Here is a 13880-nt window from a genome sequence, read left to right as displayed (position 1 = left end):
AACCACAGGTGGCCACTCTAATCCTACACTGCCCCACAGGCCTCACTCTAACCCAGCCTATGATGCCAGACAGCCTTTCTCTCACAGTGACTAACAAGCTCTTGTAGACAAGCCACAAATTTGTATGAATAGCTGCTTTGCCTATGTCAAAAAAGCAAAAAGCCTCCACCAATCTGAGTTTAAATGACTAAAAAATTAGGAATTTCATGGAGTCTGGAGGGGAAACTAGAAAGGTTTGAAGAAATAACTTTTCATCAAGCACCAAAATCCTGGCCTGAAGATGCTCATAGACACACACTGTGGGTTTTTATTGCTGATTACAGACTTCAACTACAAAATGTGCACTGCTTGGCAAGTTGACAAGTGATTCTTTACTTGTTCACATTTCCAATAAAAGCTTAAAGAAACAGACAACAGTACAAAGGACGAGAGAAATACGAGCTTCAAAACAAAGGGCTTAGAAACAGAATTCAGTGTCCACAGTCAAGGTCTGCCAAAAATTTGAAATAATTCAAACTGTGCAAATGCTCAACACAGACCATGGCCATACATGGCATTGTAAATACTTGTCCCATGAAGCCACAAACCAGACAATTTACCAGTTGATGATCAACACAAATGACCTCATTTGCTTATAGTAGTAGTATTTACTATCCTCTGGAAGATGGAGTTTGTAACAAATTCAATTGAGGTTGAAAATCTGCATGTAATGTTTCAGCAGAGCTGTGCTCAGGAGTCCACATGGTTCCTAAGAAACCATCCTGGGCCCATGGGGTCAGGAAGCAGCAATTCACAATAGGGTCACGCTGGCTGCTTGCAGGTAGCCTTGAAGGTATTGCAATGCTTCAGCATTAAGGCTGGTGCTCACCATTGAGGGAACCTACAGAAGGAAAGCACAGGAGTTGGAGGCTCTGTGTGCACACACAAACTAGGGCCTGAATGGATACTGTCACCATGGGGGAAGGGGCAGTCAGTCTGTCCCTGGCCCCAGGAGGTTGTAATAACTCAACTGACTTCATACCTTCAAAATGGGTAGATTTAGGGCAGGTGAGAAAAGGTACTTGTGTGGGTACAGGTACCTGCCACCAAGCATAACTACCTAAGTTTGATCCCCAGGACTCACCCAATGGAAAGAGAAAACTGACAAGTCTGTGACCTCTACAAATGTCTCAAAAAGTAAGGTAGATGGTCTCTGAAAAATCCAAGGATGCCCTCTGACACACACGGTAGATTCATAAAGAATTACTGTTGGGGTGCTATGGTAGATTAAAAGTTTTGTTGTTGTTGTTTGTTTAAACAGGATCTCTCTGTAACAGCTCTTGATGTCCTGAAACCTGCTTTGCAGACAGGCTGGCCTTGAACTCACAGAGATCCTCTTGCCTCTGTCTCCCAAGTTCTGGGATTAAAGGCGGGTGCCAACACTGCCTGACGAAAAAATGTTTTCATGCTCTTCTAGCTTCTTACATATTGCAGGTTAGCCTCAAACTCACAGCTACCCACCCATCTAAGTAAGCTGGGATTACAAGGATACACCTACTACCCATGTTTGCCAAGAGAAATTTTTATTGGTGAGCAAAGACTAATTAAGGGCTTATGTGTACTTATTCTAAAACTCGCTAGAGTGAAAAATTAAAACAAGTAATTGATAAAATGTTGGTAATTATTTTAGCTGGCTACAACCAAGGTTTGTCATGCTGTTTCTGTGTGAAAAATAAAAACTATCATCTAGTACAAAAACTCTGAAAGACTACCTAAATGCAATTAAAAGGCCAGTATTCCATGACTCATTACTTAATTTTTGAGTAAGTTACAGGCTTTCTGTCTCTGTCTCTCTCTTTTTTAGACAGGGTTTTCTGTCCTGGAACTAGATCTGTAGACCTCTGCCTCCCGAGTGCTGGAACTAAGGGTGTGAGCTACCCTGCAGAGCATGTTCCAGTGTTTAAAGCTCATCCTTTAGCTTTCCCTAGAATCCCACTGAAAACAGGTGTAACAGCTGCTGATCTCCTGACCGTCCAATCTCACCTCCATGAACCAGAGTCCATGATGGCAGACACTTACCCTTCCCGGACAGGCAGTAGACAGTTTGTGAAGAGATTGTGCCAGATGGATTTTGGGGTTGTTCACCATCTGACCTACGGGGTCATGTTCTTTTTTACCAGCAAACGCTAGCTGTGAGAAGGCAGTCTGGTATCCTGGTGTATCTTCTATGTCAATAAAATGCTCTTCATCAGGAATGGTGTCATCTTCAGGTAACTCAAAAAGGCCAATGAGAGATTGCAACAAAGGAGTCCTGGATTGGAAAAGGAGAGAAAAACACAGGAACTTATTTTTAAAAGTCCAACAGGGTTCGGTGGCTTATTCCCAAAATCCCAGAATTCAAGAGATTGAGTCATGAAGACTGCTGTGGTTTCCAGACCAGCCTATGCTACATAGTAACAATCTGTTCCAAAATGCAATGGCTAGGAAGATACATTTTTGGAGAAAATGCTTGTTACACAAGGGTGAGAAATGGAGTCCGATTTCTAGAATTCTTATAAAAGACAGGCTGGCATGGCAGCCTTGCTGGTATCAGCAAGCTTTGGGTTCAGCAAGAGACCAAGCCTCAAGAAATAAAGTGTGACTAAGGAAGACCCCAGAGGTCAACTCTGGATGTTGTGCAAATGAACCCATGTATATGTTCATACACACAGGAACATGCATACATACAAAGACAAAACCAAACAGAAAACTCCTAAGAAACATAAACTACGTAAAGCGGTGCAAGCCTATAATGGCAACTGGATATATATAATGGCAACTGGATCGCCCTGAAGGAAGAAGCAGTAGTATCAGAAGTCTGTATCATAGACTCAGAGATCCGCTAAATTAGACTCTCCTTGGGTCTACAAAAATCGTCTCAAATTAACAACCTAGCTGCTGGCTAGGGTTGGAGAGATAGCTTATAGGTTAAGAGCACCAGCTGCTCTTCCAGAAGTCCTGAGTTCAATTCCCAGCACCCACACAGTGGCTCTCAACCATCTATAATGGATATGCTGTGCTCTTCTGTCATGCAGCCACATATGTCAATACAGCACTCGAATACATAATTAAATAAATCTTAGAAGTAAGAATCAAGGCCGGAGCCAGGAGGTGGTGGTACATGTTCAAAGACAGCCTGGTGTATACAGTGAGTCCAGGTCAGGTAGCCCTGTCCCAAAACCAAATAAAACGAAACAAAGTAAGGATCAAAACCAGGGGGAATGGAGAGATGTCTCAGTGGTTAAGAGCGCTGGTTGCTCGACCAGAGGTCCTAAGTTCAATTCCCAGCAACCACTATAACCAAATCTGATGCCCTCTTCTGGCATAAAGTTGTACATGCAGATAGAGCACTCATGCACATAAAATAAATACATCTTAAGGGGGAAAAAAAATCAAAACCAGATCTACCACTAGCACTAATAGTCTGAGGTAGGAGAATTGCTTGGACTGCAGTATGAGACCATGATGGAAACCGACCAATGAACTCAGAAAGGTCTACACGTCGTGCTAAAACTGACCAGTGCTAGTGGAGCATCCAATATCAGAGCCCAATTGTCTTGTCGGTGCGACCCTCCAAGAGTAAGCTGGTCAATTCTGTAGCCGTAGAGGAGGAAACACTTCCCCACACTCAGAAGGGAGTACTCACCATAGCTTGGTATACTCAGTGTCCATCATGGGTGGACATTCGGTGAGTAATTTGGTTATACCAACTGCACAGATTTTTTTCTCCACATTTCCAGATACCTTCTGAATTTCTGGAATAATGATTTTTTCCAAAACCATTCCAAACATTCTATTAATAAAGGCAAAACAAATCGACTCAATATAGGCAAGCATACTTAGTGAACTAATTAGATGTTATTTCTACTCAGTGATTCTGTATGAATGAAATAAAGTACTATTGTCTCAACTGACTGTATCTTGGTTAGACACTGCTAGGTTACTATCAGCCTTCTCTTAAGCAAAACCATTGCAGCTTTTTTGGGGCAGGGCAGGTGGGAAGAATTGTATGCTTAAAATGTTACTCAAAAATTGTCAAAAAATTTTGAAAAAGTTGCTCAATAAATTTTTGAAAAATTAAAAACCTAGCTAAGATAAAAAGACCAGAGCACCCAGCACTGGCAGGATCAGTGTGCCATTTCTGGATTAGAAGCCTCTACCTTTATTTGACTGAACATCTGTGAGCACATCAATCCTAACAGTGCATTTGACAGTCCTTGAATATGAGTTCTTGACAACACCCTGGAAGTAAAACTTCTCACATTCTAAATGATACAAAGTCCTTATTCTTTATGTCTCAAACTCTAAGTACAGAAAGTGGATCAAAAGTGGGGCCTTTGCACCAAGAAGACAGGTTTTACCCACTGTGAAGAGGTGCTAAGGAGCCCCATATAAGCTTCAGATAGCCCCACAATCCCTACTACTAGAAATTGTTTTTTCTTGTACCACTTTTCAAGACAATTGACTTTTAAAGTCAATCTGTACTGTTCTGGGATATTTTCTCACATAATTTTCCCCTTACCAGCTGTCCTCTGTTAACCTCCCACTGCCCTAAAAGTCACACTACTAAAGGTAGTATTCTCTGCACAATTACCATGGAAGTCAGAACAAGCTTCACCAACTGCAAGGCTCTCTCACTACCGTCAGACTGCTGCTGCCCTTGCACAGTGCAGCCAACCAGCTACTCTTCTTTGTTTTTGTTTTCTCAAGACAAGGTTTCTCTATAGCTTTGGAGTCTATCCTGGAACTCACTCTGGCCTTGAACTCATAGATATCCACCTGTTTCTTGCCCCCAAGTTCTAGAATTAAAGGTGTGCACCACCATTGCCCAGCCAACCTATTTTTTCTGAGAGTCTTTTTGTAGACACTTATTCTGCGTGGAGAATGCCAGAAGACAGAGACTTTGGAAATGAGGACATGATCAACTTTTCTATGTGCAGGAATGCTTCCAAACCAGAACAACAAAGCCACCAACACACACACACACACACACACACACACACACACACACACACACACACACACACACACACACGTTTATACTAAAGAGGTCACATAGTTTTCTTCTTACAAAGTCACAACTTACTTTGGTTGTATGCCATCAAATATCTCTTGTAATGCTAATGCCCCATACTTAATGCAATATAAATTAATAAACACTAAGAAACCTGTGGAAAGAACACAGTGTATTAATAGTGAACTTCACTGAAATTTGAAGAATTTCTCTTAAAATCTGCCAGGGGAATCTATGTATCAGTTCACCACTTGCCTCCCAAGACACCCCAGACAGAGTGGTCTCCTTGTCTGTATCACAGTTTTACACATTTCCACATTAATATTTCTACTGAAAAGTGTTTCTCTCCCTAAACTTACACAAACAACTTTGGAACACAATGCATTTCAAACTATGTTAGTGTTTGGGGTACACACATTTTTTTCAGATATTTTACTTTTAACATTTTTGACTGATCAAAGACTTGCTCACCACCATAGTCTTAAAATACTTAGTCTCAAAGCATTTCCAAATGATGTGCTTACTCTTGATAAACTTGGTGGTCTTGGAGTTCTGCAGTCTCTGGAACAGTAGAATGAAGATCTGCTTTCTATACTGGTCAACTGACTCACTAAAGAACCGAAGAGAAGCATACATATCAACTTAGTCTTTTATGAGCATTTAACATAATCTTTGCTTCAAAGCACAGAGGGTTAATGTGACTCACGGAGGCATGTGCTCTATTATGCTGTTAAGAAGATAGAAGCCTTGGTGATCGTTTGCTTTGGATGCAATTAGCTTCTGGAAGACACCAAGTAACCCAGGCTGCAAAAAAGCAGATCAAACAATGAGCACTCAAAGAGGCCGAGATCAACTGCCATATAAGCTTCAACAGGCTGCTATCTGGGAAAGTGGCCACTACTGAACAACGTAACCAGCCTTACTCTCTTGTTCTTACTGGTAGATTGAGAATCATGTAGCATAGGCTACATGGAGCCAAGGATGACTTTGATCTTTTAATTTTCCTGTATCCATCTCCCCAAAGCTGGGATTACATCTGTGTGCAACTATGCCCAGTCTTTTCTAGCTCTTATTTTTGAACTGTAAAAGGGGTACAGATGACGTGCCCTCTTACCATAATAAGCCACTGAAGTTATTTCTTTGAAATTAAATTATTGGCTCTTATTTTTTCACTACAGACATAATAACCAAATAATATCTGGTATCAATAAAGAATACATTACCATTCCTATTAATCACATCTCTTTTTATTGAATTTAATAATTTTAAGGAAAAAGGTTAAAAAAAACCTGCCACCCCTTGTTTTTGAAAATGCTCAAGAATTCAAGCTGTTCAAAAATCCCAACTCACGATTTTGTCAGCCGCGGCACTTGCTATTGTACTTGAGCCTCGCTCCAGAAACGCCTGGAGCAGCCTCACTAGAGCAGGGATGTTTCCTGTTCTTTCCCAGAGCACTGGCTGGAGGAGGTGTGGAAACAAGGCCATATACGAAGACGGGATATCATTTTTGTGTGTTTCCAGAAGCAAAGACATCACTTGAAAGACATAGGGAATAAATTCTGTAGATGAAATCAAAAGAGAGCTGTTACTGGCAGCATTCAGGGCTTTGGTGTGTAGGGCAGGCAGCATTTTATACCCACCCACAGTCTCATCACATTAGGACAGACTTCGGCCAGCTTACCTTGCACATCATTCTGTAAGATTTCAGTGAACACTAGGAACAGAGCCTCCTCAAAATTCACAACAGCAGCAGGGTTAGCTTTGCAGGTTATTCTTATAGACAAGCATATTGCTTCAAACATGTAGTGATTAAAATGAGGTTTGCTGGGATTCTGAAACAATAAATCCAACAAAACACCATCTCAATAATCCAAGTGACTACATATATGAATTGGAGCAGAACAAACCAAACCCTCCTAAAAAAACCGGTAAAAGAGATGTTCACTCTTTTTAAAATAGCATCAATGCTAGGCATGATGGAATAACTTTAATCCTAATACTAGGAAGGCTGAGACAGGCAGAGCCTCTGAGCTCTGGGCCAACCTGGTCTTCTACATAGCTAGTTCCAGGCGAGCCAGGGCTATATATTGAGACCCTATCTTAATAAAATAAAATTAAAAAGTGGTAAGGCTGGAGCTATGGCTCAGTGGTTGAGAACACTGGCTGCTCATATAGAGGACCTAGTTTTGTTCCCAGCACTCATGTGGTGGCTCACATCCACGTGTAAACTTCAGTTCTGGGGGATTTGAAACCCTCCTCCTCTGACTTTGGAAGGTACCAGGTAATCACACAGTACAGACACACACATACAAACACTCATACAAGTAAATCACCATTAAGAAAGAAAAAAAAAAAAGAACTAAACCAGTGCTTATTTGTTTTTTGTTTATTTATTTGGAAGTGGCAGTGCTAGTCGCACGTTCTAGGGAAGTGCTCTACCACTTAGCTAGCTAGCTAGGTCCTCCACAGCTCCATCTGGATTAAGCAAGCTGCAGGCCTCAGGTTGGAGCTGGAGTTGTCTTAAACCCATGTGTCCTAGGAGAGCCACACTGTAGGCAGGGGGAAAAGCACATTCCAGCTCTACCAGACCTTGACACCTGTGTGCACAGGCTGCTGACTCTCAACGATAGCAATCTTCCTATTTTCTCAAAAGCTCTTAGAAAGCCACCATGAGCTGGCTAGAGCAGAAGGGAGGGAGGGAGGGAGGGAGGGAGGGAGGGAGGGAGCGTGTGTGTGTGTGTGTGTGTGTGTGTGTGTGTGTGTGTGTGTGTGTGTGAAAGAGAGAGTGAGAGAGAGAGAGAGAGAGAGAGAGAGAGAGATGTCATACAACCCTGCTTTGTTCTCCCTCATTTCCTTAACTCCCAAAGCAATTCTGCACCAAGAACGCAGGTAGACAATAATCAGTCTGCTGTCCAACTCTAATACTTGCTCACTTTTTAAGAGAAAGGGTCTCATTCTGTAATCCTGGCTGGTCTGAAACTTAAGAGACCACCTGCCTTTGCCTCCTGAGTGCTGGCATTAAAGGCATGAGCCATCATAACCCACTGACTCCACTACTTATTATGAATTCAAATAACTTTCAGAGCATAATCAAGATCATGCATGTATAACGAAATTCTTACCAGGTGTGGTAACACATGCCTTTAGTCCTAGTACCATGAAGGCAGGCTGGTAATCCCTGAGTTTGAGGTCAGCCTGCTCTATATAGCAAAAACTTACATCAAAAAAAGAAAAGAAAAGTTCTGTCACCCTTAAGCTCTTTATTTTAAAAATATAGTATCCATGTTTATATATGAATTTTTGGCCAAAGAACTTTATTTAATGGAAATAAGGGTAAGGAAGAAGAGACACATAAGCCTGTCATTTTCTAAATCCAGAATCTTTCATGTTCATTAGTGCAAAGCCTCTCTTACTCCACTTAAAATAGAATCAGGATCATGCACTTTCTTAATTTCACAATGAGTATGTCAATTTTGTTATGAGAACAAAAACATAAATTGGCTTCTGAGCTTATACTTAAAATGTGGTGATACATTTCCAACCTAATGTGTGTCCCCATACTACCATAAAAGCATGCCAACATGAGGCCAGAAGAATGCACAGACCTCCAACAACACCTGGCCTGGTGTCAAAGGGCTGTGAGCCCAAATAGTTCACAGGAAGTTAAAAGGCAATCCCAGGGGCTGGTGAGATGGCTCAGCAGGGCAAAGGCACTTGCTGACAAGCCTGACAATATGAGTTCAATCCCTGGAACCAACATGACGTAAGTTGTTCTCTCACCTCCACACACGTCGTAGTGTGAGTACACCCACATACACATACACAGTAAATGTTTTTAGAAATGCAACCTCATTCTTAACTGGCTGTTACCTTACTAACAGCTAACAGCTTCTGTGTGAGCTGAGTGATCAGAGTAGGGATATAGGGGATTATGGCTTCTTGCAGGAGGGAGAAACTTCTCATGATAGCTGTAAAATATAAAAACAGCACAAACAGTTTAGTTAATCATTAAAATAAAAGTGATTGGAGGGAAAGGCCACTAATTCATCAAAATTAACATCTAAGAGTCTTAAATATCCCCTATATACCTTCCTCCACTTAACGATGTTTCCCTTCCTTTTCTATCAGGCTAAAGGCTGGCAACATTCAGATGGGGAAGACTACTAAAGCACTTTAAGAGACCAAGGCTCAAAGAATTCAAGAAGGGACAACAAACATTACTCAATAGTAAAGGAGGAGACAAAGGAGGAAGAAGGAGCAGCGGGGTGGCGAGGGCAGCGAACCACAGCATTCAGAGAACAGACCTCTAGCTCGTGTTTTTCAACTAGAAAACACTGGCAGAACTTTTAGCCAAGATCTAGAATAAACACAGTCTCAGCTCAGCTCACAGGAAACTAAGAGAAAACATCAGCTACGGATCTCCTTAAAGACATTAAAAAGCTAATGTATAGAGTCCATACTGTAAAACTTTGCATATCAACAGGTGCCTAAAAACATGTGGAACAGGAGAGGCACGTATTGGTAAGCTAAATACAAGATCATTATCATTATGTAGATTCATTTCCAGAGTCAGTATTTAATATAAAAAGGCCTGCTACCAAATGCTAGTCCTAAGCAACAGAACCTCATGTCTCTTGACTCCACGATGTGGGCAAGATGTTTCCTCTACCTGAACAAAGACTCATCTCAACACAGCCTGAGTTAAGGCAGAGGATGTGACCATATTTATTGAGAAGGTAATGTACCATGCACACTAGGAACACAGTAACAAAGACCATAGATTACTTTGCTGTCCTCATGGTGTCGAAACCCACAAATACACGGCTTGATGTAAAGACACATATATGCACCCCCAAAAGTCCTGATGGGACCTGGAAGATCAGGGAGTTTCTCTGGTAAACACAAGTCTTGATCCAGAGAACAATGAGACCTTTGAGATGTAACAGTGAGAAAGGCGGACTCTCGTACGGCAGGCAGCACATGGCAGACCACGATTGGTACCAGTGTCCCTAGGAGGAGGCTGAAGCAGGACCTAGGCTTTACACTCAGCAGAACACACCTACAGAGACTATTACCTGAGCTGATCTTTGCCCTCTGAAAGTAACTCTAGGAAAACTTAAATTTTGCTACATTTTTTACCACAAGGAGTAGAATTTCATCAACCTAAAGTAAAACACTTTTGAAAAATTGTTAGTTAATGAAGTAATATATATTGTACTTAAAAAAACAAACAACCCCCAAAATTCTTTTTTTTTGACAAACAGTCTCTGGTTCTTCAAGTATGGCAGCTGATGTAGAACTACAGAGTGTTTACCTTATAATCTGAGGGTTGATACTTAGTTATGGTCTGGACACCAAGGAAACGGCCTACCTTTCATAATATATTCATTTTCTGAAGAGCCAGGAAGAGTGAGAGCTTTGAAAAGGTTTGTTAGCAGAATCTCAACAAACGGTGCGATTTCTGCAGCTGTAAAACTATGGATGAAAAAACAGCTTTCAGTCACTGCCAACTGGGGAGTTTTTCACTGGGGAGCCCTGGGCACCTACTGCAGCACACTTCTCGGCATAAGACCAGCCTCTCTCACCACTGAGAACCGGTGGCCACACTGCTAACTGCTCACATGTGCTCATGTTAAATTCCTAATTAGGCACACAAGGTCAAGCATAACTGAAGAAATAAACACACCAGGTGAACTCAGTACCATCTGAACCTGTAGTCTTCTTGGCTCTTATCTACCACCATGGAGAAGAGCACCCACAATGGGGAAGGTTTTAGACACCTTCTTCTCTGGGAAGGGCAGCACATGCTCTCTACATTCACATCTTGGGCCTGAAGATGGCCCACAGGACAGTTTCATCCTGAGTGACCACTGAGAGAGTCTGTGCTCAAGGCTGGGTGAAGAACGGAGCCTAAGACTATGTTCCATGTCTTAACTAGAGCTTGGTTTCAAGAAGTAACACTGAAAAATGGCCTGAAACCGCAGACCCCTCCTCTGCATCCATCCTCATCAGGCCACAAGAGCTACTTTCTTGGCACAAAAGAATGACTCACTCAACGGAACCATATGTATGAGCTGGAACAAGAAAGAAATGGTCAGGAGACACTGCAGAGACAGGCTGCTACACACACTGAGCTGCCCTCTGCTTTATTCTCAATCCCACAGACACTGAATACTCAGTCTCTAGGTTTCCCTCTCTCCTTTGGCTGCTAGAAGACGCCAAATAAAACTTGTAGCCGCTTCATTATATAAAGCCCTCTGACATACCAGTTTTCAATAACCTTACTACTGTTATTTTCCTTTGCTCTAATTCATTATCACAATGAGTCTATTTGATAAGTTGCCTTACATCCTTTTGGAATGAGAGAAAGTAAAAGAATAAAAATTATACATGTAAGTTTTTCTAAATACTAATGAGATTATGAAAACATCCAGAGACATCTCAAACCAGTAAGGTATACCCTCTGCCCTAAACTAAAAAGTACAGGGATGAATCAGAAATCAAATACTTACAGAGTGGCGTTGTTTGGTCCTCTCATAGTAAACAGCCTTTCGAGAGCGTGTGCAGCGTAAGTATGGACAACAATACTCTCAGCCTGCAGATGACTAATCAAGAGAGGAATAGAGACTAAAAGGTGCTCTTTAGGTACCTGAAAAACACATCAACACATCTTCTAAATCCAACATTACTTAATAAAAGGCAATGGGGTGTCCTGACATTAAAAACAGCATCCCCACCACCACCCTGCTCTGTTGTACTGTAAAAGGATATATTGGTAGGAAAGTGAAACTCGAATGGTTCAAATCCCACTCAGTTTTAAAAAGTTTTTTTTTAATTTGTGTGTGTGCTTGGGACGGCTGTGGAGGTGCAGCACAGCTTGCTGGAGACAGCTCTTATATGGGTTTTCAGAACTGAACTCAGGTTGCCTGGCTTGGCCACAGGTGCCTTTATCCTTGAAGTATCTAATAATCTGCTAAGGGTATCAACACAGAGATAAGGGCTAGAAATATGGCTCAGTAGTTAAGAGCACTAGCTGCTCTTCCAGAAGACCTGGATAATTTCTAGCACCCACATGGTAGCTCACAACCATCTGTAACATCAATAACAAAGAATGTGATGCCCCACTTCTGACCGCCAAGGGGACCAGGTATATATGTGGTCTACATATGCAGTGTAGGCAAAACACTCATACACATAAAATAGTAAAAATAAATCTAACATTTTGTTTCAAGACCACTAATAAACTGCATTCAGTTGTCTTACTTTACAGAAAATTGGCAGTTATTTTTAAGTCATATACTTACATTTTTGGGTAAACTAAAGAAGTATAAATAGAATATTATTAAAGTTACATAAAAGCTGAGTATAATGGTGCATATTTATAATTCCTGAAAGTAGTATCAGAAAGTAAGGCCAGTGTGGTCTCATATTAAGTCCCAGGTCAGTCTGGGCAAATATCAGGATACTGTTGTGAAGACGAAACAACAAAACAACCCAAAACAAGGGGAAAAACATTATCGTAAGGTGAATTTATTCCCTTTCCAATTCTCCCTGTGAAAAAGCCTAGACACATTGTCAACTCACTAGCAATATCGCTGGAACCATATGGCAGTATTTTCTAAGCTTCTGTTTGTTTGAGACAGAGTATCTTAAGGAACCTTGGCTGGTATGGGCCTTACTCATGGAGCCCCATCCTGCTTTTGCCTCTCAGGCTCTTTGAGTCCTGGGATTACAGATATAGGCAACCATTCCTGGCTTCAGACAGTGGTCTCTAAATAAAATTTCAACCTTTGAGAGAGGCTAATCGGGTCTAGCCAGGAAAAGTACAAGATGAACCTGAAACATCTTGTCATTTGAGAAAACCTCTCAAAGGTTATGGAGTCTATGTCAAGAAGACAAAATAACCTAGGTGGAAGAGGCTGGTTGGCCAAAAATAGGCAGCTAAAACATCCTAAAGCCTGCATGTGTAAAGCCTACAAGAGAGTGTTTTCTATTTATTTATTGGTTTGTTTTGGAGAGAGGGTTTCTCCATGTCGTTAAAACAGGCAGTTAAAACACCCTAAAACCTGCATGTGTAACCCTACAAGAGAGTGTTTTCTATTTATTTATTTATTTATTGGTTTGTTTTGGAGAGGGTTTCTCCATGTAATTTTGGTGCCTGTCCTGGATCTCGCTGTGTAGACTAGGCTGGCCTCGAACTCACAGAGATCCGCCTGCCTCTGCCTTCTGAGTGCTGGGATTAAAGGCGTGCACCACCGCTGCCCAGCCAAGTGATTGTTTTCTGTAGAGACTGATAATTATATTACCCAGTGATGCAATAATGGTGATGTTAAAATACAGTAAAAATCATGAGGGTATATGTTTTGAAAGAGTAAATTAAAGAGTATTCCAAATGTATCTCAAAAAGATTTAAATGCTATTAAAAAATGAATGATGACAGTACTTTTACTTCACCTGATAACATGCTATTTCTAAAAGTGGACAGCTGTCATTGTGTCTGTTCTGATGGAATGAAACAAAATATTACTTAGAATGTAATACTTGGGATACTATATTCAGTCCAGCCCCCAGCATCAACAAGATCAACTTTTGGGAAAGGGAGCTTGCAGCCATGCCTGATATTCCATCCACAGGGAGGAAGGGGAGGACTCCTCCAGCCAGCTGTCCTCTGACCTCTGTATCTGTGCTGCTGCATGCCCATCTACCCCAGAATTTATTACTTCAAAACAGAAATATAGAGACTAGAGGAACAAGATACTACTGTTACAGAGATCAACACATGAAAACGCTTGCTTAGCATGTGAACCCATGGGTTCAATTCTCAGGATAAGAAGGGGAGAAAGACAAG

At 41.4% G+C, this 13880-nt stretch overlaps 1 protein-coding gene across 1 annotated transcript in view; it reads right to left on the bottom strand.

Moving 5' to 3' along the window:
* Positions 1-268: 268 nt before the first annotated feature.
* Positions 269-13880, bottom strand: part of Cse1l (chromosome segregation 1 like) — a 49005-nt gene continuing 35393 nt past the window's right edge. The window contains exons 15-25 of the mRNA XM_028868552.2: positions 11545-11681; positions 10404-10507; positions 8903-9000; positions 6714-6864; positions 6383-6591; positions 5739-5836; positions 5557-5642; positions 5105-5186; positions 3665-3811; positions 2059-2290; positions 269-880 (exon numbers count right to left, since the gene is read on the bottom strand). Of these exons, the coding sequence (XP_028724385.1) occupies positions 791-880; positions 2059-2290; positions 3665-3811; positions 5105-5186; positions 5557-5642; positions 5739-5836; positions 6383-6591; positions 6714-6864; positions 8903-9000; positions 10404-10507; positions 11545-11681 (1434 nt within the window). The 3' untranslated portion in view covers positions 269-790. The remainder of the gene's footprint in view (positions 881-2058; positions 2291-3664; positions 3812-5104; positions 5187-5556; positions 5643-5738; positions 5837-6382; positions 6592-6713; positions 6865-8902; positions 9001-10403; positions 10508-11544; positions 11682-13880) is intronic.

Source organism: Peromyscus leucopus, chromosome 4 (genome assembly GCF_004664715.2).
Source record: "Peromyscus leucopus breed LL Stock chromosome 4, UCI_PerLeu_2.1, whole genome shotgun sequence".
NCBI lineage: Eukaryota > Metazoa > Chordata > Mammalia > Rodentia > Cricetidae > Peromyscus > Peromyscus leucopus.
This window is presented reverse-complemented; position numbering and strand designations above follow the sequence as displayed.